General features: G+C 43.6%; 1 protein-coding gene across 1 annotated transcript; it reads right to left on the bottom strand.

Annotated features, from left to right (window-relative positions):
* Positions 1-153: 153 nt before the first annotated feature.
* Positions 154-9,950, bottom strand: LOC147126804 (transmembrane and coiled-coil domain protein 3-like). Its single transcript, XM_086022900.1, has 6 exons — positions 9,669-9,950; positions 2,635-2,784; positions 2,310-2,399; positions 1,520-2,205; positions 987-1,122; positions 154-923 (listed from the first exon to the last, which is right to left on the bottom strand). Exons 1-6 carry the CDS (start codon positions 9,669-9,671, stop codon positions 618-620), a joined length of 1,371 nt encoding a protein of 456 aa, XP_085879026.1. The 5' UTR covers positions 9,672-9,950; the 3' UTR covers positions 154-617.
* Positions 9,951-21,403: the final 11,453 nt, after the last annotated feature.

Consider the following 21,403-nt stretch of genomic DNA (forward strand, 5'->3'; position numbering starts at 1 on the left):
CAAAATCCACCCGTTTTTAGCCATGTCAGGGGGCGGCCATTTTGTCACTTCCATGACAAGTGACAAAATGGCCGCCCCCGGGGATGGCTAAAAATGGGTGGGTTAACTCTTATTCCACAAATGCAATATTTATCAGAATGCCTTGTTTCAACTATTGGGCTTGCATAGAACATATTCTTGAAAAAAAAATGTTTGGGTTGACTTCCCAAGTGAAGTTCTTTTTTTTTTTTTTTAATGTTACAGTGGTTTACAATATTAAACACGAGGCCACTTGCTTGTAGTGACTTAAAATTACTCTAGACTTTTTTGTCTGATAATACACAACTTTAACTTTCTGTGAAAAATTCTTTTGAGGTGCTAATGTAGAGTAAGACGAATATGAAAAAAAAAAAAAAACTTTTTGAGGATTCCAATTATTATATTTCATGATAGATTGTAATTTTAGGAAGCAGGGACAGGGACCACTGTTGATGGTCAAATTTAAATTGGATTCAGTAGATCGATAGGAGAGGACACTTTACTTAATATTTAAAAAAAAAAAAGAAAATGTACATGTTGAGGTTCATCCTGAAAGGTCACCCGAACTATCCCCAGCTTTTTCCGAGGGGGCGTCGGCCTCAGTGCGGCAGCAGCAGCCGCTCCAGGGCGCACTGCAAATGCTCCCAGTTCTTCCACAGCAGCGCCAGCAGGGACACGCCCACGCAGGTGAGCGCCAGGTGGAGGCGGCTGCGCAGGAGCGGGGCGGCGAACTTGGCCGCCGTGGACACGCACACCAGGATGACGGTGGCGAAGGCCAGCATGATGTTGATGCACTTGCCCAGCAGCACCTTGGCGTCGGCGTTCTCCAGCTGCACCGTTTGCTGCTGCTGCTGCTGCTGAAGCTCCAGCTTGGACACCCGCGTCTGGCACGACTCCAGCACCTCCTGAACGGGCAAATATATTTTACCTCATCGCCGTAGTAAACGGCATTTTTCGGCACTGGTTACCTGGATGTCCCTGGCCCTCTCGTAGGCCTGGTAGGCCACCTTCTCCTCGATGCTAGCCAGCTCCTGCTTCAGGTTGCCGGTCTCGTGCTGGTGGAGCTCCGTCAGGTCGTTCAGCTGGTCCTCCAGGCGCTCGTACCTGACGCCCAAAACGCACGGAAACAGAATTCACCGGGATTCGGTGCAAGCAAGACCAAAAATCAAGAATGACAACTCTCAGCAGGGCAGTTATGAGGGGGGCCAGTACTGTGAGACGAATCCCTCGACTGCGGGGTGAATCGTTTTAACTCATTCACTGCCAGACATTTTCAGACCCTCTTTCACCCTAACGTTTGGAAAAATTGGAAAAAAATATGAATGAGTTCCTGGCACTGTGAAAAGACGGATAAATACGTCAATGGCAGGGAATGAGTTAAGAGGGGGCGTCAATTACTTTCAGATCATTACTTTCCGATTTTTGCCGTTTGGGAAAAGTGGGCAATACTGTATGACCTTGCATCCAACAACACTGCAGCTCTGCTTAGCTTCTGGCTCACCTGTAGCGCTCCTCCTGCAGCACCTGAGTGAAGTATCCGTAGTCACGTTTAAACTGCGTGTTGAGCGCCTCGATGTCGTCCCCCAGCTGCGTCTGCGCCTCGCGGATGTCTCGGACCATCTCCAGGACCTCGGCCAGCCGGCCGCCGCCGTCGGGCCTGCTGGCGCCGCCCGAGCCGGCCGCCGAGCCGCCGGCCGGGTTGCCGTTGGAGTCGGCGGAGGCCGAGGTGCCGGTGGAGCACTCGTCGTCGCTGTGGTACTTCTCGGCCTTGGCCACGATGGTCGCGCTGCCGCTCAGGCCGCGGCCGCCGCCCTCGCCCCGCAGCCCCGAGCCGGCGTCCATGCTCTTGAGGTGCGCGATGTTGTCGGCGCTGCCGTACTTGTTCCGGATGAGGTTGGCGAAGCCGCGCGACTTGTTGAAGAAGAACGGCGGCGAGAGCGACACTCCCGGCCCGACGGTCTTGACCTTGTCCAACGTGGGGTGGCGCCCCGAGGCGCTGACGTCGCGCAGGCTGCCGTCCTTGCCGTGCCCCCCCGAGTCCCGGCCGCCGTCCTTGTGGCCGTGCTTGCCGTTGGCTTCGCTGTCCCTGGCGCGGCGGTGGTACTGCTCCAGCTTCCTCTGCAGCCTGGCGATGGAGTGTGCCGACTTCTGGTTCTTCTTCTCAAACACCTGGCGGATGCGCACCATCTAAGGCGGCAAACCAGCGGCACGTTTCCGGTAAATTTCCATCGCAGGATACGCTGGAAAATGTCCACCTTTGAAATATCTCCATTTTTTTTTTTTTACCCCACCTGCTGCTTGTCGGCATTGTTGACCAGCTTCAGGTACTCCGCCACGTTCTGGTCCCGCGCCGTCTGCTCCACCTTGATCTGCTCCGTCACCTAAAGCACCGGGACAGTTTCCGTGACGACCGGGACACAAGACGTGTCAACATTCTGAAACCCGATGCCAAATATCAGTGGTCCTCAAAGGGCGGAATCCGGGCCCAGATGCATTTCTATACGCCTACAGTATCATTAGACACTTATCTTATAACGGGTACGGCTTTTGAGCGATATAAGGTGGCGCGATTTTAACCCGTACAGCTTTTTTCATTCGGTTAGGTGCGCCGCTGACCTTGAGGATCTTCTGCTGCAGGCTGTCGATGCCCAGCGCCCCCTTGTTGAAGTCCAGGCCCACGCCGTCCACCACGTCCAGGTTGGACTCGGAGCCGCCGCGCCGCATGGGCACCGGGATGCTGAGGACATCGCAGCCGCTACGCTCCGCCTGGACACACGCGACGTGGAATTTTTAAACAGATTTTTAAACCAGCATTTTTACAGAATGTTTATAAATAGCATGACACTTATGCTAATTTCAGCTAGCCTGTCTGTGGTGATTCCCATTATATGTTAGCATTCAGCTAGTGGGCTTTTATCAATAAAAATATAGCGTTTGAATATTTGGGTGTTTAAATATAAAATGTTGAACTCTCTTTTATTTAAAAAGGGACAGTTTCACAGTCAACTTGACTTGGGAGTAACAAAAACAGCTTGACCCTTCTTCGCATTTTCCAAAAGTCATGCTATGCAATCGTCTTCAATTAAAAGTGAGTTTACAGGTGCTTTAATGAGTTTAAAATGGATGAGAGGGCTGAAATGGAAAAAAAAAAATCTCTTTTTATATTATGGACCGACGCCGTCTTTTTCGCACTCCACACTTCCTCATAATATCAAGGTGCTGCTTTACAACGTAAAAGTCAGTTCACCGCATTAGTTGACCCCTCTCGTCCTCTTATCGCACTGCTCTCGGGACAAATATTTTAACACGGGGACTTGTGCAGGCTTTAATCCATCACACTGCGCTTTTTGCCAAGGACCCTCCGAAAGTGTATGCTGTTACACGGATAAAAACGGGGCTAATGTGTCGCACAGATAACCTCCGGCGCTCTGTTACAACGCCTTCATTTCCACATAATCTACACTTAAAGCAGTGTACGTAACCAACGTGTGTGTGCGCGCGCGCGTTTTGATGGCTCTCCACAGGCGCTAATGGCACTTTTAATCAAGCGAGCTCGGTTGTTAACGCGGCGGCGGAATAAGCGACACAGCTCAGCTGGCTCACTTCGCTAAGCGGCAGAAAAAAAACCCAAAAAACATCCAACTCGGGTGCCAAAAAGAAGAGGACAGATAGAAGACGCCGTTCTGCTAAATGAGTGTGGACATCGACGTCTAAATTAAGGCCGCATTTAGATTCGGAGCACGCTCTCACACACGCACGCACACAGAGTTGGAAACACAGTTAAAGTTCATTAGGGAAAAGGAAAAGGACAGATTAAGGTGAAATGCAAAATGAGTCGGAGGCCGCAGGAGCTTCAGAGAGGAACATCCTGCGGGTTGTGGGTCAAACACACACGCACACACAATCACTTTTAGTGCTTTGATTACAATGGCCTTGAACCAAGGGAGGCAAAGTACACCGAGAAAAAAAAAAAAAAAACGTTATCAAAAGCGTCAAACTAACGTTTTTACCAAAATATTAAGGACACGGCAGCACAATAGTGACGGGTATGAAAACAGCGACGGGCATGTGAAACGTCATGCGTCGTTGTTCATTCATCCATTTATTTATGTTGCAGATTATTAGCACGAGTCAAATGTGTGAAGTTCAATCGAGTTAACGTTGTTTGTGCGTAAAGAGGTATGTAAATAAGATTCAAGTTGTCTGACGCCTAAACGGGCTGCGGAGGTCTAAACGAGAAGTAAAACGGCATGTTCTGCAAAGCTAATAAGTATGAAATGCGATCATTTTAACAGTATTTGTGACAAGGTGGATTGCATAACTGGACTCACCTTGTTCGCTGGCTAAACGGGCTGCAGAAGTAATTAAAAACAGGAAGTAAAAGTTCTGCAAATAGAATGCTAAATATTACCATTAAGCGTCAAAAGTGTGAAAATTAATCATTTAACATAGTATGTGTGCAAAGAATTAAGACTCCGCTCGCTTCATGCCTAAACGGGCTGCAGGGGAAAAAAAAAAAAATCAAAACAGGAAGTAAAAATATAAATTTTACAAAAATGAAGCTAAATATTATCAAGACAGGTAAAATGAAATCAATCTAACGCAATGTGTGGTAAGGGGTGCAGAAAAGTAAAGACTTGACTAGTGTCATGCCTAAACGGGCTGCACAGAGGTCTAAACAAGAAGTAAAACGGCATAGCTAATAAGTATGAAATGCAATCATTTTAACACAGTATTTGTGTCAAAGTGGATTACATAACTAGACTCACCTTGTTTGCTGGCTAAACGGGCTGCAGAAGTAATTAAAAACAGGAAATAAGGTTCATATTCTGCAGATGTAATGCTATACATTACCATTAAGTGTCAGAAGTGTGAAAATTAATCATTTAACACAGTATGTGTGTCAAGGGGTGGAAAGAATTAAGACTCGTCTTGCTTGCTGCCTAAATGGGCTGCAGAAGAAAAAAAAAAAAATCAAAACAGGAAGTAAAAATACACATTTTGCAAAAATGAAAATATTATCAATACAGGTGAAATGAAACGTGACGCAATGTGTGGCAAGGGGTGCAAAATATTTAAGACTTGACTAGTGTCATGCCTAAACGGGCTGCAGAAGAAATCAGGATCCCCCATGTGCATTTGAACGCAGAGTAGAAATAAGTCATAACACGTGCGGCCATCAAATAGTATGTGTCATGCTGCACGCCACCAGTTTGCTGCGGGGAATCAATAGGTGTGAAACCAGCAACAATTGCGGCTGGTTATCGAGTTAAAAATCAATCAAAGGTTGGCAACACGCAGCTGGCTAATATAACAGTGACAACATAAAAGATGCGCGCAATTAAAACATCTTAAACTGTCGTTTTCCGTTCAACGCGCTTCATACACTCCGACGCGCAGCACGGGATTTAAAAACCAAATAATGCAAAAAAAAAAAAAAAAAAAAAAACGTAATCCCTCTTCTCTACTCTTGTAATCCCGACAGTTTAATCTCAAAAAGATTACCCAGCAACCCTTGCTTTCTTTCTTTTTTTTTTTTTTTTTTTTTTTTTTTTAAAAAAAAAAGGGGTCTGAAATGCTGAGGAGGCCAGGTGACGCTTTTGGACGACGAAAAGAATGAAAGTGGCGTCAAAGTGTCGGTCGGGGATGTTTTATGGAGAACAATGCGTCTCAGATTACTGGAATTCCGAGACTCTGGGAAGAAGACCAAGACGCCATAAAAAAAATGTAAATCACAAACGCTTCCTCTTCCTAATGCATAAAGTCAAGCCGTGCTTTTAAGAGTGAGAGCAAAATACACTCCAAGGTCGCAAAAAAAAAAAAAAAAATCCCCATTTTCTTCACTTTTGGCCTCTTGTACGTGTCCCAATACCCATCGAAAATGTTTTATAATTGCTTATAAAAGCCACAAGTTAGGAGCAAAGCATTACTTTTGTCCAAATAGATCAGACGCAAACAAAGACGAATTTCACAACTACCCTAAAGTGAGTCTGTAAGCAGCAGTCATTTGAATCATTTTTCTGCAGAGGATAAAGAATCTATACATGTGATTATTGTTATCGTCTGTCTACATGTGTTGCTCAATTGTTTGCGTTCAAATAACCATTACTTAAAGCACTCCTACACAGGTGCGATTCGTTAGCTATTCGTCTATGAATGAAGCTAGCATGAAGCTAGCAGGCCTTAAAACGAAATCCAAACATATCGTGCAAGTGGCGCCATAAATTAAATGAATGCCTGTTTTTTTTCCTCATTGGGGAAAAAGGTGTCATTTATTTGAGGGAGGCGTTTATAATTTGTTTTTCTGATTCCATTTGTGACATTTTTATCATCCCCACGGAGGCCATTTTGAAATCAAACTAAAGACGTGCTTCTCACACTGCCGCTAGATCAGGTGTGTGTGTGTATGACTAATGTGTGTGTGTGTATGTATCACTTTAACGGGCAGAGTATTTGCGCCTGTCTTAATCCACAGCATGTTACTCACACACCCGACATGGCTGCCGTTGGTGTGTGTCTATCGGCGGCGGGATTAGCCCACATTAGCTCGCTAATCCGTCGCCACCGAACCCGCGTCCCTTCGACGTCGCCGCACGGCGGCCGACGACGCGCGCGAAGCGAGAGTGGCGTCCGTCCGCCGCCAGCCCCCGGAAAAAACATTGGGCCGGTTGCCGTGACAACAGAGATGAATGAAAAGAGCCAGCAGTGAGGCCATTAGTCGCAATCTCTCCCCCTGCCCTTTTTCTTGGCTCTCAATGGCTAAAACCGCAAAGTGCGATGTCAGTCAAAAGCATTACACGCTTCTTAAGACGCTTCAAGACCACATTTAAGATCCCTCGCAGCATCTATTAAAGCCGCTTTCAAACATTTAGCAGACTTCCTACACAAAAATGTTTTGTAAAATATTGACATTAACTCATTCGCTGCAATTGACGTTTTTATTTGTCTTTTCACAGTCCAGCCATTCAATCCCAGGAACCTATTTATATATATATATTTTTTAGGGCTGTCAAAGTTAAAGCATTAACTATGGAGATTAATTTGAATTTTATAACGCACAAAAAAAAAATGAACTCTGTTAACTCAGTTTTATTTACTTCCTGCAGCGGCTGACCTCTGCTCACTTTGCAGCCAAATTTAAAGGAGAGTGACTGTCGCAAAGACGGACTTTCACATAATTTTGCTTTAAAAGGTTGCATGACGGCTCATTGGGGAAATCCAAAATAATTTGCGCACTTTGCAAAGTCAAATTCAAATACCATATTAGTTGTACGTCTTTGGTGTATCGTTCAACTGTTCTCTTTTCTAAGAAAAGAATCGTAATCAAGGATCAAAGAAAGCTATTAGAACCGTCTTTGAATCGAAATATACTTTTATTTTTTTTCCCACGTTAATTTAAGATTTTACTCAAGTAAATATCGGTTCCAAGCTTCGTAAAAAATTGTGGTTGAAAAATACGATTAATCGCGATCGATTGCAGAACAATTTTAGATTAATTCGTTTTTAAAAATTTAATCGCTTGACAGCACTAATTTTTTTCAATTTTTTTCAAACCTTAGAGTAAAAGTGGGTCTGAAAAGGTCTAGCAGTGAATGAGTTGAGATAAAAAAAAAATATTTTGAAATAGATGTGTACCTGTTTTTAGATGAGCATGATCATATATGCTTAATGATCACTTAAAATTGTTTCATTCATTTCTGGTTGACATGCGCAGCAGCTCCTCTTAATGCTAATATATAGGCTAATATATAGCGCACCGAGCTAGCCGACGTCATATCCGACTGCCCCCGCTTACATTGTTTTGCAGTCATTTTGAAAGTAAGATAGCAAACATTTGTCGCTATCTTATTCTCATGCTGACTTGCTGCGATCGTGCTTAGCAATCAGATTTGATGTGTCACAATCTTGCCACCTAAAAATGAGTCATGCCCTTATTTTGACAGGAATGCCAAAAAAGAAAACTGGTTCGAAGGGCAAAATATAAATAGGACACCCATGAGGAAAATCACAAAAATGTACAGCATGATGCCTGGAGGCAAACCAGTCAGGAATAGCAAACACAATTAAAGACTTCCACAACACAAACGCAGGGATTATTACGATTATGTAAACACACAAACGAGAGCAAACAGGCATTAAAAGGCCGTCCATATTGATGTCCAGATAGCAAGACAAACACAGTCGAGCAAATCCATTTCCTCGAAAGGAAGCTTCTTATCACACGTCCACAATGAGTGATGCATCATGGGACACAGACACCACAGCTAAAAGTCTCCAGCTAGGTTGGGAATCACTCCCTAGCCACTTCGCAGTGCCCGATATAGAGGAAATAGTTGGCCATTTTGGAGTGCCCTCAGTATGCATCTTACAATGGACAGAATTCAACTTTTTTTTGTGTTCTGATTGTGTTCGCAATTTACTAGTCCCCACACACATTTTTGTGAATTAGATTTCATAGTCCAACCTTTGAAGTGGATAGGGAGTAGGAACGAGTGGATGATTCTAAACAGAGCCTCCATAATTGGACGTTTTGTCCAAATGTCAAAAAGAACCTCTGGCCTCCGAAATGTAATCAAGTAGTCAGAGTGTGATGGAGCGTTTCAATCGCATCTCCGGGACTCGTCGACACGGAAACCCGTCACCCCGTCTGGAGCAAACGTGTACGAGCATGACAGCGGCAATTGTATCACCTGAACGCTCCCGGAGGAACGAATCCAGGAAGGTCTTTGCAGTTGAAACCAAAGACTTGGACGATGTTCCGCTTGCGAACTCTCATCTCTGGGTTAATCTAATGACCTTTAAATAGAGGCCCACTCGAGCTTGATAACACAGGTCAGCATGAGCTGCGGCGTGTATGTCAACAATGCACAACATCAAAGTGAAGGAAAACAACATCAGCCACTATTTACTATTTTCAACAAAGAAACTATTTGAATCATAACGTGAGCAGTGGACAAACCTGTTCTGCTATGCCTACATACTTACTACACAAACAACCGCCATGACTGCAAGTCGAGTTCATGATTACATTTGCAAGCAAGCAGCAAAACATTCAACCTACGAAACGTGATTAATCTCCGCCAAACTCCATTTACAATATGACTGTTTTTAAAGTAGCTCCTTTCGAGAAAAACTACATTAGAACCACTTAAAAACAAAGGCGTGCCATTTAGTATTTAGGAGAAATCACAAATCGGCGTTATATGCGCCCAAGATAAAACACCCCAAAAAGCGTGACGTGTGGCTCGTTTGCGGCTGACATAGCTTACAATGTGTGTACATTAGTCACCCTCGAAAGAAAAAAAAAATGTCATTTTGTCAATGAAGTCTGGCACGGTAAGTGGTGGCGTTTTCAAGAGCAGGTGACAGATGTTTGTGGTTAACCTAAAGTGTTGCTTAGCATTGTGTCACAGATCAAGATTGTTTATATTTCATGACATGCCACACAACTCCTATTATATTATTCATAGCAGAATCGCTTGTGCCAAGTAGGTGACGAGTTACCTGATTTGTTTTCATTAACGTGGCATGCAAATGAATAGAAATACAATTTGTGGCATAAAGTGCAACTGTAATCAAATATTACGTTTTGCTAAAGAGTGCGATTCATTTAGGTATCAACGTCTTTAGAACAATATCAGCACGTTTACCATATTAGCGTCGATGGGACCGCAGCCCGACTTGTGGTAAACTTTTCCCCGCAGCTGCTCCACCGGCTCCGGACATAGTCTCGGGCTGGCTCGACTGTGTTCCAGTACTCGGCTTTATCAGCTACAAAACGAAAACATCCCCGGCTCCAAGATTAGGGACTAAACGGCACTACACGCCACTACAACGACTGCTCGAGGTAAGATGATGGTGAGATTCGCCGACCGTGGCAGCCCCGCGCTGCCGGTGACAGCTTCTAAGCCGCCCGCAACTGCTCAAACTACGGCGACGCACTTAAGCACCGCCCGCCGCGTCAAAGGCAGGGAGGCGTGGCTAACCAAATCAAATACACATTGCGTAAAATAATGACCGCGCGCTTAGATGCACTAAAATACAATTTAAAATAGATAATTATAACAAAAAAAAAATACCAGTAGAAGAGGGAGATTTAAATAAATAAATAAATAAATAAATAGTTTCTAAATCAGCGGTGCTTCATTCTTTAGTCAATATGAAGTTAGATTTTTTTTTTTTTTCATGAAAATTATACATTCATTCGTTATTACTCCTTAAAGCGGAAGTCAACCCAAACATATTTTTTTTCAAGAATTCCCCAGCAAGCCCACTAGTTGAAACACGGCATTCTGATTAATTTTGAGTTTGTGGAATATAAGTTACGCAGCAAAATGCACTCGTTTTCAGCCATCTCCGGGGGCAGCCATTTTGTCTTCTATTGACTGAAAATGCCATCACAACGGCTCACAACGACCAATCACGGCTGACCTGCTTTCTGAATCTGAGCCGTGATTGGCCATTGTGAGCAGTTGTGATGTCATTTTCGGTTGACAGAAGACAAATTTGCCGCCCCCAGAGATGGCTAAAAACGAGTGCATTTTGCTGCATAACTTATATTCCACAAACTCAAAATGAATCAGAATGCCGTGTTTCAACTAGTGGGCTTGCTGGGAACATATTCTTGAAAAACATATGTTTGTGTTGACTTCCGCTTTAAATAGTTGATGTATTCATTTATTGTAAATAAAAATGCAAAATATCAGTAAAATTAACATTTTAAAATTTGATTTTGTTATTTTTAAAATTCAATGTGGCCTATGAGCAAAAAGGTTTGCACCACTGTTGTGAAAAAAAAAAACATAATTCTAATTCATCATTATGTAATTTTCTGCTTGAATTTGTGTCGACAGAATGTCTGGCTGGTTTACTGCAGTAGGTTTTGTGTCCTGAATCATGAATACACGCGGGCCCAACAATAATGAAACTAATTAGCGGACTTAGTGTAATGTGATCTCTCAGGGCCCACTCTTTGTTAATAATTCATCTCATTTGGCCATTGTGTCACCTGGAGTGTGTGAAAGAAAGCTCACTGAAGGGCTTCGGCGTCCTCTCACGCCAACTTTGAACCCGCTGAGTCCACCTTACGAGGACACTCTGCGGGATATTAATCACCGTGACAAATGCGAGTGCTGACAGCATGGACCCCCGAGGGGGCTCGGCCTGAGGCCTTGAGCCCTATTATTGAGTTGTTATCGCTCCGCGCATGTGTGCGCGTTGATTAATGGTCTCCCAGCTCTGATCAATACTAATAACTTCACACACTTCCAGTCCATTTCAGCCGCGCGTCGATTAGCGTGATCGATACACGTGTATGAAGCAGAGACGTTTAATTGTTATTCACTCTGGATGTGATTATACTAAGAGTGATGATGATGATGGTGATGATGATGATGGTGACGATGATGCCACATGTGCGTCAAGAACGAGCAGAGATGGAAGATCCCCACATGACACCATTGTTCTTCTCCGCTAGTGCTCCTGTTTGTGTTCATTACGGACTTCCTGTCTCACTTCCCGTCTCCTAGCTTAGAGACTTGAACGCCGATAGCCGGGCCGAGCAGCGAAAAAGGAGGGGCGGGCCCAGGGTGGATGTTTAGGCCAGAAGTGGGACGTTCTGCTTTGGAATGTTGGAGCGAGAATGCAAACTTATGGGAACGTCCTGCAATGTTTAGGAGGAGGAGGGTCAAAATGTTCCCAGGGGGTCCGGAATGTCCGAGGGGGATCGGGTCGGTCCAAAATGGAGGAGCGCGTGAGTTCATGATTGTTTGTTGACGTTTGCTAGTTGGTTAGTTAGTTGGTTGGTTAGCCAGTTGGTAGAGCTGGGCAGTCCGTCCCTGTGCCGGACCGGTCGGATGCCCATTTTTGGGGCGTGGGATGGGGGCTGACAATTTTTAAAAAAGGGCTGGACTAATCATGGCCCGAAGTGACTTTTAATCCGGCCCACTAATCGGCCCTCATGCGTGCGACGTGCTCACGAGGCGGCCAAATTTCATCTCAGCCTACACGGTGGAAAGGCTTCTTTTTAGGCTTCTTTCTACCCCTGCGACGGCGAGAGCGACAACTGCCGCATTGATTCACGTGACCGACGCATTGTGCTCTTGGCGACAGCCACACATCAGGAATTGTTGCTGCTCTGATTGGTCCATTATGTCACATGTTGCGATGACATACAGTTTCCCACACGGAGGAGAGAATGCACCACGCAGCTCGTTGCTGCTGCAAAGCAAACTAGTTTGGCAGCGGCGTATGTGTAAAAAGAAGCTACTCACCCGCGTTCCCCCTTAGCCGCCACCTTCCAGATCGTTTTGGCAATAAAATTAAATGCATCGTCTAGTCATCTCGGTCCCTTTATGGTTGTAGCAGGCACGATATCCATTGTTGTCGCTGTCTTTTTGAAGGGACGCCCCCCCCGACTTGGAACGTAACTGTTTCAAAACTACTTGTGTCCACGAGTATAGTCAAGCTGCAAACAGCATTCAAGGATGACGCCGGCACATCAAGGTGGAGTTAATGCACTTCTTCTGTCTCGTCTTTCCTACTTCCGGAAATACGCCGTAGCAAACCTGCTGTGTATAGTGGTTTGCTGGTATGCTTTTATTTTGAAGGCCGGGAAGGAGGGGAAGTGTGGGGGAAAAAATAAGTAACTTGACTACGACTTCTGGCTGGCTGTTCGACCCAAATGATTATACAATACGACAAATCCAGCCCGGGGCTCGCAATGCAAGTAAGCACACGCAGTTGGGTAAGTACTATTGGCGCATTTGAAACGTGTCCACAGTCGGTTCGAATTGTCAATTAGCCAGCTAATTATCTTTAAAAAGCCTCCGCCGTTAGCATCTCTCCTGCGGCAACGTCAATCTCGGACGCTTTTTTTTGGGGGGGGGGGAAAGGGTTAGGGGCGCGGAACAGGGCGGGGGCCGACAATGTTTATGAATATGGCCGGAGGGTCGCGGTCGGACTAGCAAAAAAAGGGTCAAGTGCCCAGCTCTGCCAGTTGGTTAGTTACTCATTTGTTCATTGGGTTAGTTGGTTTGTAAGTTGATTGGTCAGACAGTTGGTCAGTCAAATATATAGTTCTTGGATCAATTGGCTGGTTTGTTCACTAATCAGTGGGTTAGTTAGTCAGTTTAATTATCCGGTTAATCGTTCAGCGGGTTTGTCGGTTGGTGAGTTTGAGTTGTTTGGTCAGTTGGCGGGTTTGTTGGGTAGTCCCTTAGTAGGTCACTGGGTCAGTCCTTGGTTATTTAGTCCATTGGTCAGTCAGGTGGTCACTTGGTAAGACAGTTAGTTATTCATTTTTTTCAATGGGTAATAGTTAGTTGGTCGGTCACTTATTCAATTGGTCGGTTAATTGGGTTGGTTGATAAGTCGGTTATTTTTTGTCAATTGGTTGGTCAGTTGGTCTGTCAGTCTCAGTTTGTTAGTCGGTTGTCAGCTGGTTAGTTTCTTAGTCCGTTGACCTGTTGGGTAGTCAACTCGTCACTGGGTCAGTCCTTGTTTATTTAGTCCGTTGGTCAGTCAGGTTGTCACTTGGTAAGCCAAGTTAGTTGGTTATTCATTTATTTTCAATGGGTAACAGTCAGTTGGTGACTTGGTTGGTCAGCCGGTCGGTTACTTACTCAATTGGTTGCTCAGTAGGTTATTTGGTTGGCTGATAAGTCTGTTATTTTTTTGTCAACTGGTTAGTCAGTTGGTCTGTCAGTCTCAGTTTGTTAGTCGGTTGTTATCTGGTTGGTTAGTCGGTTGTCAGCTGGTTCGTTTCTTATTCCGTTGACCTGTTGGGTAGTCAACTCGTCACATGGTTGTTTCAGTTCAGTTAATCAGTTGTTTGCTTAGTTAATATGAGATGAGTTCATGTGTGGCTCATTCATAGCTAAAAAAAAATCATCATGTTGAATTTACTCAATTTCATAAAAGAAATAAAATCACCTGGATCCAGATATTTTTTTCAGACGACCGACGGAGAAAGTGAAACGCGACGCCGAAACCTAAGTGACACAAGATCTTCAGTCCCGGATGCTCCGAGGAAGGCGGAAATTAATCTTTGCCACTTTTCCAACAAAACCAATCGCTCATGTTGCTCGGCGACACTTCATATGTGCCCTGAGGGAAATCACTTACTCTTGTTAGCTATTAACATCCACAGAGCACATCCGACTTTTCTTCCACATGTGAAAATGTGCGCTACAGTCCACGGCTACGTGTTGTTTTGCTCTCTGTTGTTTTGATGCCGCTCGGCCTCATTAGGCTCACCGGCAGACGACTAATCATGACGCTCACGTGTGCGTAAACAAACATGCTGCTGCAGTACAATCGGCATCCACGTCATGAATTTAGAATCAAATGCGCTGTATTAAAACAGAGTGAGTATATGGGGACAAGCGTATCAATATTTCCGTATACGGTGATCATTTTTTCCGGCGTTTTTATTTTGGTGGTGTGCTATGAAAGTTTTCTAATGTAAAGTGCCTCGTCTCAATAAAGGTTAAGAAACACTGGTGCAGCTACTCCCCCGCGTCTTTGTTTCCTGGCAGACGGTCGCCTCTTTTGTGCGTTCCCGGCAGGGGGGAGGGAACTAAATCACCGGGCGTCCTGAATGGACTCGCCGAGGCCCGGAGAACATCTCGCGGCGTCTCCGGCGGTAAATTGAAGGCGGAGCAGATGCGGCGCTGTCAGCGCATATCACACGCTGACAATTTGGCCTTTTATACTTGCTATTGAAGCACTTTTCCACTCGATTGTGGCATTCGAGCAGTGGGCGGAGCCAACATGCGCGGCAGTGAACATCTGCGGGATGCTGCGCGCGACAAGACCTCCTCCAAGGCCAATCCGCAATCATTTTGATTTAGGAACTAAAATTAAATATTTTGTTATGTGGTCCGGAGCATGCGTGGGCGTCTTTTATGTGTCATCTCGCGCCACACACACAAACACACTCCCGGTGCTGGCGACCTTTTGCTCCTTTTGTCTTGGTATGAGTGTTTTGAAGTTTTCACAAGGCTAAAGGACAGCTGCCCAAAAGGCCGCCGGCCTTTTATATCATAAAAAGAGAAGAGCAACATAAAGATAGGGCCAATTCATTTGTCTGGGAAATATGCTAATGAGGTACATCTTTCATACAGATATTAGCCTGTTAGCTTTCAGGAACATTCTGCAAAATGACGCCAACAATTATTATTCTGCAGGTTATTAGAGGTCAATTCAGCTATTGTGATATATTTACATTCATTGTGAAAAACGTTCTCCGATTCACAATTACTTATAATTAGAATCAGTGTGTGTCGAATGCTTATTCATGAGGAAGTGGGGGGCTTCTGTCTGGTTTCCATAGTGACAAATTGAGTATGGCATGCGTAATGAAGATGAGGGGTCCGCGCAATCTTATTTACTTTATGACCAGCTAGGGTCCTCGTCATCATCATCATCAAGGTCATTAATCACACACGTGGGCGTGTCCAATCAGCGTGACGTGCGCGATTCATGCAAGTTGCTAACATGGTTAGCATCGCCGCATGATTGCCAGTGCGGCACTGGCGGTGGGGGTCGGCAGGGTGGCGTGGCGGGAAAACAGGAAGTGCCCCATTAACCCGGGGGCAGTTACACAACGTTTTTATCTGGTGTTCTGTACGCCGTTTCCTTGCATGCTACCGCAGAAATGCTAGTTTTGATTTCCGTAGGAATTGCGGGACTGTCTTTCCGTGCGACACAGGTGTGAGGCACTCAACTAAATGTTAGTTCAGTGACTCGGAGGAACTGCAGTCCATTTGGACCTGGGCTGAAATAGTCACAATGCACAACTGCTCTTATTCCGAGCATACAGACAAATACAATGTCAACACACCTGACTTCTTTTTCATTTTTTTTTTTCACTTAGCAGTCATAGAAAAGGTGTGTCTGCCTCCCTTTGCTCCTTAGACATTCTTGAAGCATGACTAGCAACCAAAGGTCAGCAGTGGTTGTGAGCGTCGTTCCCAAACGTGGAGGAACTTGCCTACGAGCTGCAACACAACTTGCATCCATCCAGCCTGACGTTTTCGATACCAAAACACACCCGGGTGAGGACGCGCTAAAGAGTCAACAAAACAACAACACTACCTCCGTCACGTAGATGAGCGGCAAGGTGCTGTGGTTCCTCCTCATGGACTCAAAGTGCACAGCGACAAGCAGCCTATTTCTTGCCCCCCCCCCCCGCCCCAACCGGGCTCTTGTGACACTCTTATTGTGAAAAGTGCCGCTTCCTGTGTCAGCACCTGCCAGGGCGTCAGGGCGCACACTCGCTCGGCTTCATCCGCGACGCTTACAAACAGCGGGCCGGACCTTAAAAGGAACCAGGCAGCCCCAAATGGAATCTTTGTGATCCCTATCGGACACCCTCCAATGGTCTTGGTACACGTCACCACGGCAACTGCGGCCTCAGACCAAGGATGGAGACAACTGGGGGGACTTCATGTTGAGTTAGTACCGAATCTCCCACAAGCCTCAAAGGGGGACTGCGCTTACAATTTACAGTGTGAGTGTGTGTGTGTCTGATTCTTAAGGGTTGAAGTGCTTCGTACTATAAGATCCTTCCACTTACCGACAGCTGACATAACATTAATTTAATTATTTTTCAGGATTCTTTTTTCATTTAATCAAAAAAAAAAAAAACACGATTAAAATTTTTACATATGTAAAAAATGTTCTTCAACATTTTTTATGAGATGAAATTAACTTGGGTGTTCAATAATAATAATAATAATAATAATAAATCACAATATTAAGCATATATATTTTATATAAATATTTCTACTATGTGAAATGAAGCTGTTTGATCAATATATTTTTTCTAAATGCTATATAATTTTTTTAGTTTTAATAGTAAGTTTACTGAATATGTTGATAATTTATTTTAATAAATCTAAGTTAATTCTATATTAATTAATCTAATTGGGGATGGGCGGTTTGGAAAATTCAATTACGGAAAATATAAAATTAATATCGCAATAAAATAGATGCAATGAAAATGTCATATCTATTATATGTAAAAATGTAAATATGAATTGAACTTTCATATATACAGTAAATTTTACATGATACAATTTAAATAAATCATTTATTGCTTTGTAACATTTCACATACATACAAAAATAAAGAATATACCTTTTCTTTCTCTAGACTATTAACAAAAAAACAAAAATAGTAGATCTATTCTAATTTTTTTTTTTTTTTACTTCACCTCCTCCCCCTTCCAGTATGGACTTCTGCCTGTAGTGCGCTCTTTCAACCAGCTGGCGCGCTGTCGCCTATAACGAGTTGCTGCTGCTCCCGGAAGTATGTCCTTGTGGAATCAAACGTCTCCATTCCATTTAGTAAATCAACCCTGAATTAGACCATTAAAACAAAGAAAACATAAATGAATGTGACACATCTGCTTTTTGATATTGTAATTTTATAGCAGATAAATTGAGGTTTTATTTTTGCATATCCACACCCACCTCATTATACCAGCGAATCATGCTGTTTTGATTTGCACAGCCGTGCCCACTTTCCCACATTTCGGCCAATCACAATGCTTCTATTTGGATAGCTCCAAGAAAAAGGTGAATGATCATCGAATTTAAAAACATGCCAACTTGTCGCTTATATCGTCTCTCAACATGATGGACAGGAAGTTGTTGATCATGAAGTCTTTTTTCCCACCACCTAGAACAAACAGTGCCAACCATGAGCTGATCCATGCTGCATGGAGATGCCTAAAGCGCCACCTGGTGGATGAGAGCAGAAAGAACATTAGTTTAGAGAAAGTCAACCTACCTTGAGGGTCTTGATTGCAGCTATGTGGGAACTCAACAAGCTTAAAATGCTCACTTGGACCAACTTGTTCCTCGGCGAATAAACTGTCGTGACTGAAAAGAAAAAAGGAAATAAAGGCAGGAATTAATGCAGCTGGGAAGTCATCAAGTGTCCTTACACTCCAGTTTTGTCCTCACTCTTGGCTGGTGCTCGATTTTTTGTTTTTGCAGATAATTGTATTTGCACTACATAATTTAGTCTTGCCTTAGAATCGTCCTCACATGATTTATTCAAATTTCTGTTTTTTTAAACAGCTACTAGAGTTGCAAAAACATGAATCAGACACATTTGCAGTGGATAATTCCCTCAAAAGTCCACTAAAATCGCTTCCCTTCGGAGTCTTTCACTCATTCACTTAATAATCACTACATTGCATTGGCATTCACTTCATTAATCAAATAAAAACACGTTTTGGAACACTATTCGGGTGCTGTTTGTGAAATTATTCATGTAGCATCATTTTAACATTGTGTCAGCTATTGGACCTTGCGTAATAAATACTGAGCTGAACTATCCGCATTATAATGTTTTGATGTTCATGTCCTTGTCGAAATCAATACAAACAAAGCGAGGAACAACAAACCTTAATGGCACATTACTGCCACCAAGTGGACTGGAGTGTGTATTGATGTTAAACGAAAGATGCTACAATTAATGCCACTCCATTAGCTTACTTGTCCCCGCTCGTGTAAATGAGCAGACATTGCGTGGGCTTTTTTTTTTTTTTTTTTTTTTCATTTAAACCTAAAACAACTAAAATTGATGCAAACAAACACTGATCGACTAAATAATGTTTTCCTTTTCTGTTTTGGACCAAAATCACCTGCAGTAACAGGTTTGAATACTGGAGGGAGACATTTGACCGTTTTATGTAATAGCGTACACATGGTGGGCCAAAAGTGTGTTACTGCTGAGCTATCTACACGTTTTAAATTATCTTATTTTAGGAAGGAAGGAATACAGACGAGATGGAAGGAACGAAGGATGAAAGGAAGAATGGACGCAAGACAGGGAGGAAGGATGGAATCCTAAATGGTAAATGCAGTGCAGTTATATACAATACATGAAGGGAAAGTGAATGGATAAAAGGGAAGAAGGACGTAAGGGAAAAGGTTTTTGAAACCTTAACTCTTGTTTAAAACCCAAGCCCTGATTTGAGACCAACTTTGAAACCCGAATCGTGGCTAGAAACTGTATATGGAAACTCAAATTATTGCTTGAAACCAAACATTGGATTTCCAACCTTCTATGAAACTACACCAGTTTCCTGGAAACCATAAATTGGAACCCAAACCCCGTTTTGAGCCCAACCTAAAAGTCTAGAGTGTTTCATGAAACAACCACCGAGCGACTAAATATTCTTCTCATTTGGCCCTCATTTTTGTTACAGCAACAGAAATGACCGCTAGGGGGAGACATTTTGTCGTTGGAAACAAGGCAGTTGTTTTAACGCTGCCTAAATTTTGGTACATTTTATTAGTCAAGTTAGTGACAAATTTAATTACAACCTAGTAAAACATTCACGTTTTTAATCAAACTGTATACATGTATGACTTTTAATTGTTTTGAATAAACGTATGAGTTAGATCGAGAAAACAGGCTGACAAAATATGCTGTCATCATGACGAAGTGGATTTATATTTCATATGAAAAACTTGTTATGGGTCACGACATGTGTGGATGTTATCAGGCCAATGTCGCTGAGGTTATACTTTGTATGTGTGTGTGTGTGGGGGGGGGGGGGGGGGGAATGCAGGTGTAGCAACTCATGCAGGCCGAATGGGGGCTGCTGGTGGCACAGGAGATCCTATCAGTGTTGGCCCAAAACACTCATGTTGACATGTTTTCTTGTTCATCAGTTCCAGCCTGAGTGAAGGTTTTGGATACTGTCACTACTTGTACTTTTTAATTGGACTAAAGACTTTAATTCAACACGCACACAGATGTAAGTTTGCGTGTGTGTGAATAGAGTAACACAGGTATGTGTTGATGTACCATGCGATGCCTGTGAATCACTCGTAATGTTTTTTTCTGGCTGCGTGTCTCGCGGGCCTTCGTGTCAGTACACGCCAGCCCTTCCTCCTCCTCTTCCCAAACACATTTTTGTGTCGCGTTAACGAACGATTAAATGTGCGCTTGACACTTCTTACCTGTTTAGTGAAGTCCTTTGTCATTGCGAGACAGCAGATTTGATCCTGTTTGGGAAAATTGAGCTATTGTCTTAATGACCACCAGTAGGCATTGTGTCTTCGTTGTGCTTTTGTCACTAAAGTTTGGCATACTTCAAGGAAAATACGTTTACATTTTCTTCTCAACAAAAATAAAGGACAGCGATTTTTATACAGGTATATATAATTGGCAAATTTGGATGGTCAGAACACTTTTAGTGTGATTGTGGCTCTACCTAGTGGACAAACTGATGAATTACATTTTTAACACTGTCCCCAAAAAACATCAAATTGTCCAAAACGAGGAATACAATGCCATTTGTGACTTTTTCGGATCTCAGTTGCAGACCTGAGGTCCTCGCTATTCTAAACGTTTGTGTTTCCGAGCATTTAAACAAATGTACAACTATGTCCAGACTCCACAGCCCTGGAAATTCTCAAGGATCCATCCTGGTCCTCATGTGTGGTCAAAGTACAATACAATACAATTTTATTTATATAGCGCATTTCATAACAAGCTAATCTTGTGTAGTTAGTAGCTCAGTTGCCGTAACAAACACACTCAAAGTGAACATGTGCCATAAAATGATAAACATTTATGTACTGCTAAGTGTTTACAGGCATTTAAGTACAAGTAAAACTATAGGGGAACCCCCAAGAACCTATCTGAGGTTTCCACTGTTGGGTCTTGGATCTCAGTTGCTGTTATAAACACACAAAATGTTCTACAATACCCATTAAACTTAGTGTCTACATTCTAGGTTAAAGTACAACTACATCGAGGCCCACGGAGGACCCCAAGGATCCGTCCTAAGAGTCCTAATGTTTTATAAAAGTAGCCAATCTAGCGGTACCTAATGTTTAAGCGAAAGGCATCGGCATGGTGGTATAGACACAGGTGCCGGCTGCGTTACAAGCACATCACCTATAATTTCTTCATCCAGCCTCTCAACAATGTGGTATTGGCTCATCTTTTGAAAATAGGTGTGTGTGTGTGTGTGTGTATGACATCAGGCCTTGAGAAATAGTAATCAGCGAATGTCTCAATGTCAACATGGACCCTCCCTGTTCTGGCTTGCTCTGATGCTACACAAGCATTCCTGATGCGCGTGTGTGTGCATGCATGCGTGTGTGTGTTTCGGTGTAATTAAGTAGCACATGGTCGCTCTCTGCAGGGAGGAGGCACCTCAGCGTGATATTTTTAGGCTACAAGGCGTTCTCCCCTTCGCCTCAATCTTCTCCTTTCCCCCGGCAGCCAATCCCAGCTGACGGGATAATTCCCAGCACATGACTCGCTTAGCCACTTCCAAGGAGAACGATTTGATTCGCTCAAGATTAGCATTTTTTTGTGATAAAAATATGACATTGTTCTCAAACAAGGT

The sequence above is a fragment of the Filicampus tigris genome, chromosome 22 (assembly GCF_054856515.1).
Source record: "Filicampus tigris isolate MCC_2025a chromosome 22, RoL_Ftig_1.0, whole genome shotgun sequence".
Taxonomy (NCBI): Eukaryota; Metazoa; Chordata; class Actinopteri; order Syngnathiformes; family Syngnathidae; genus Filicampus; species Filicampus tigris.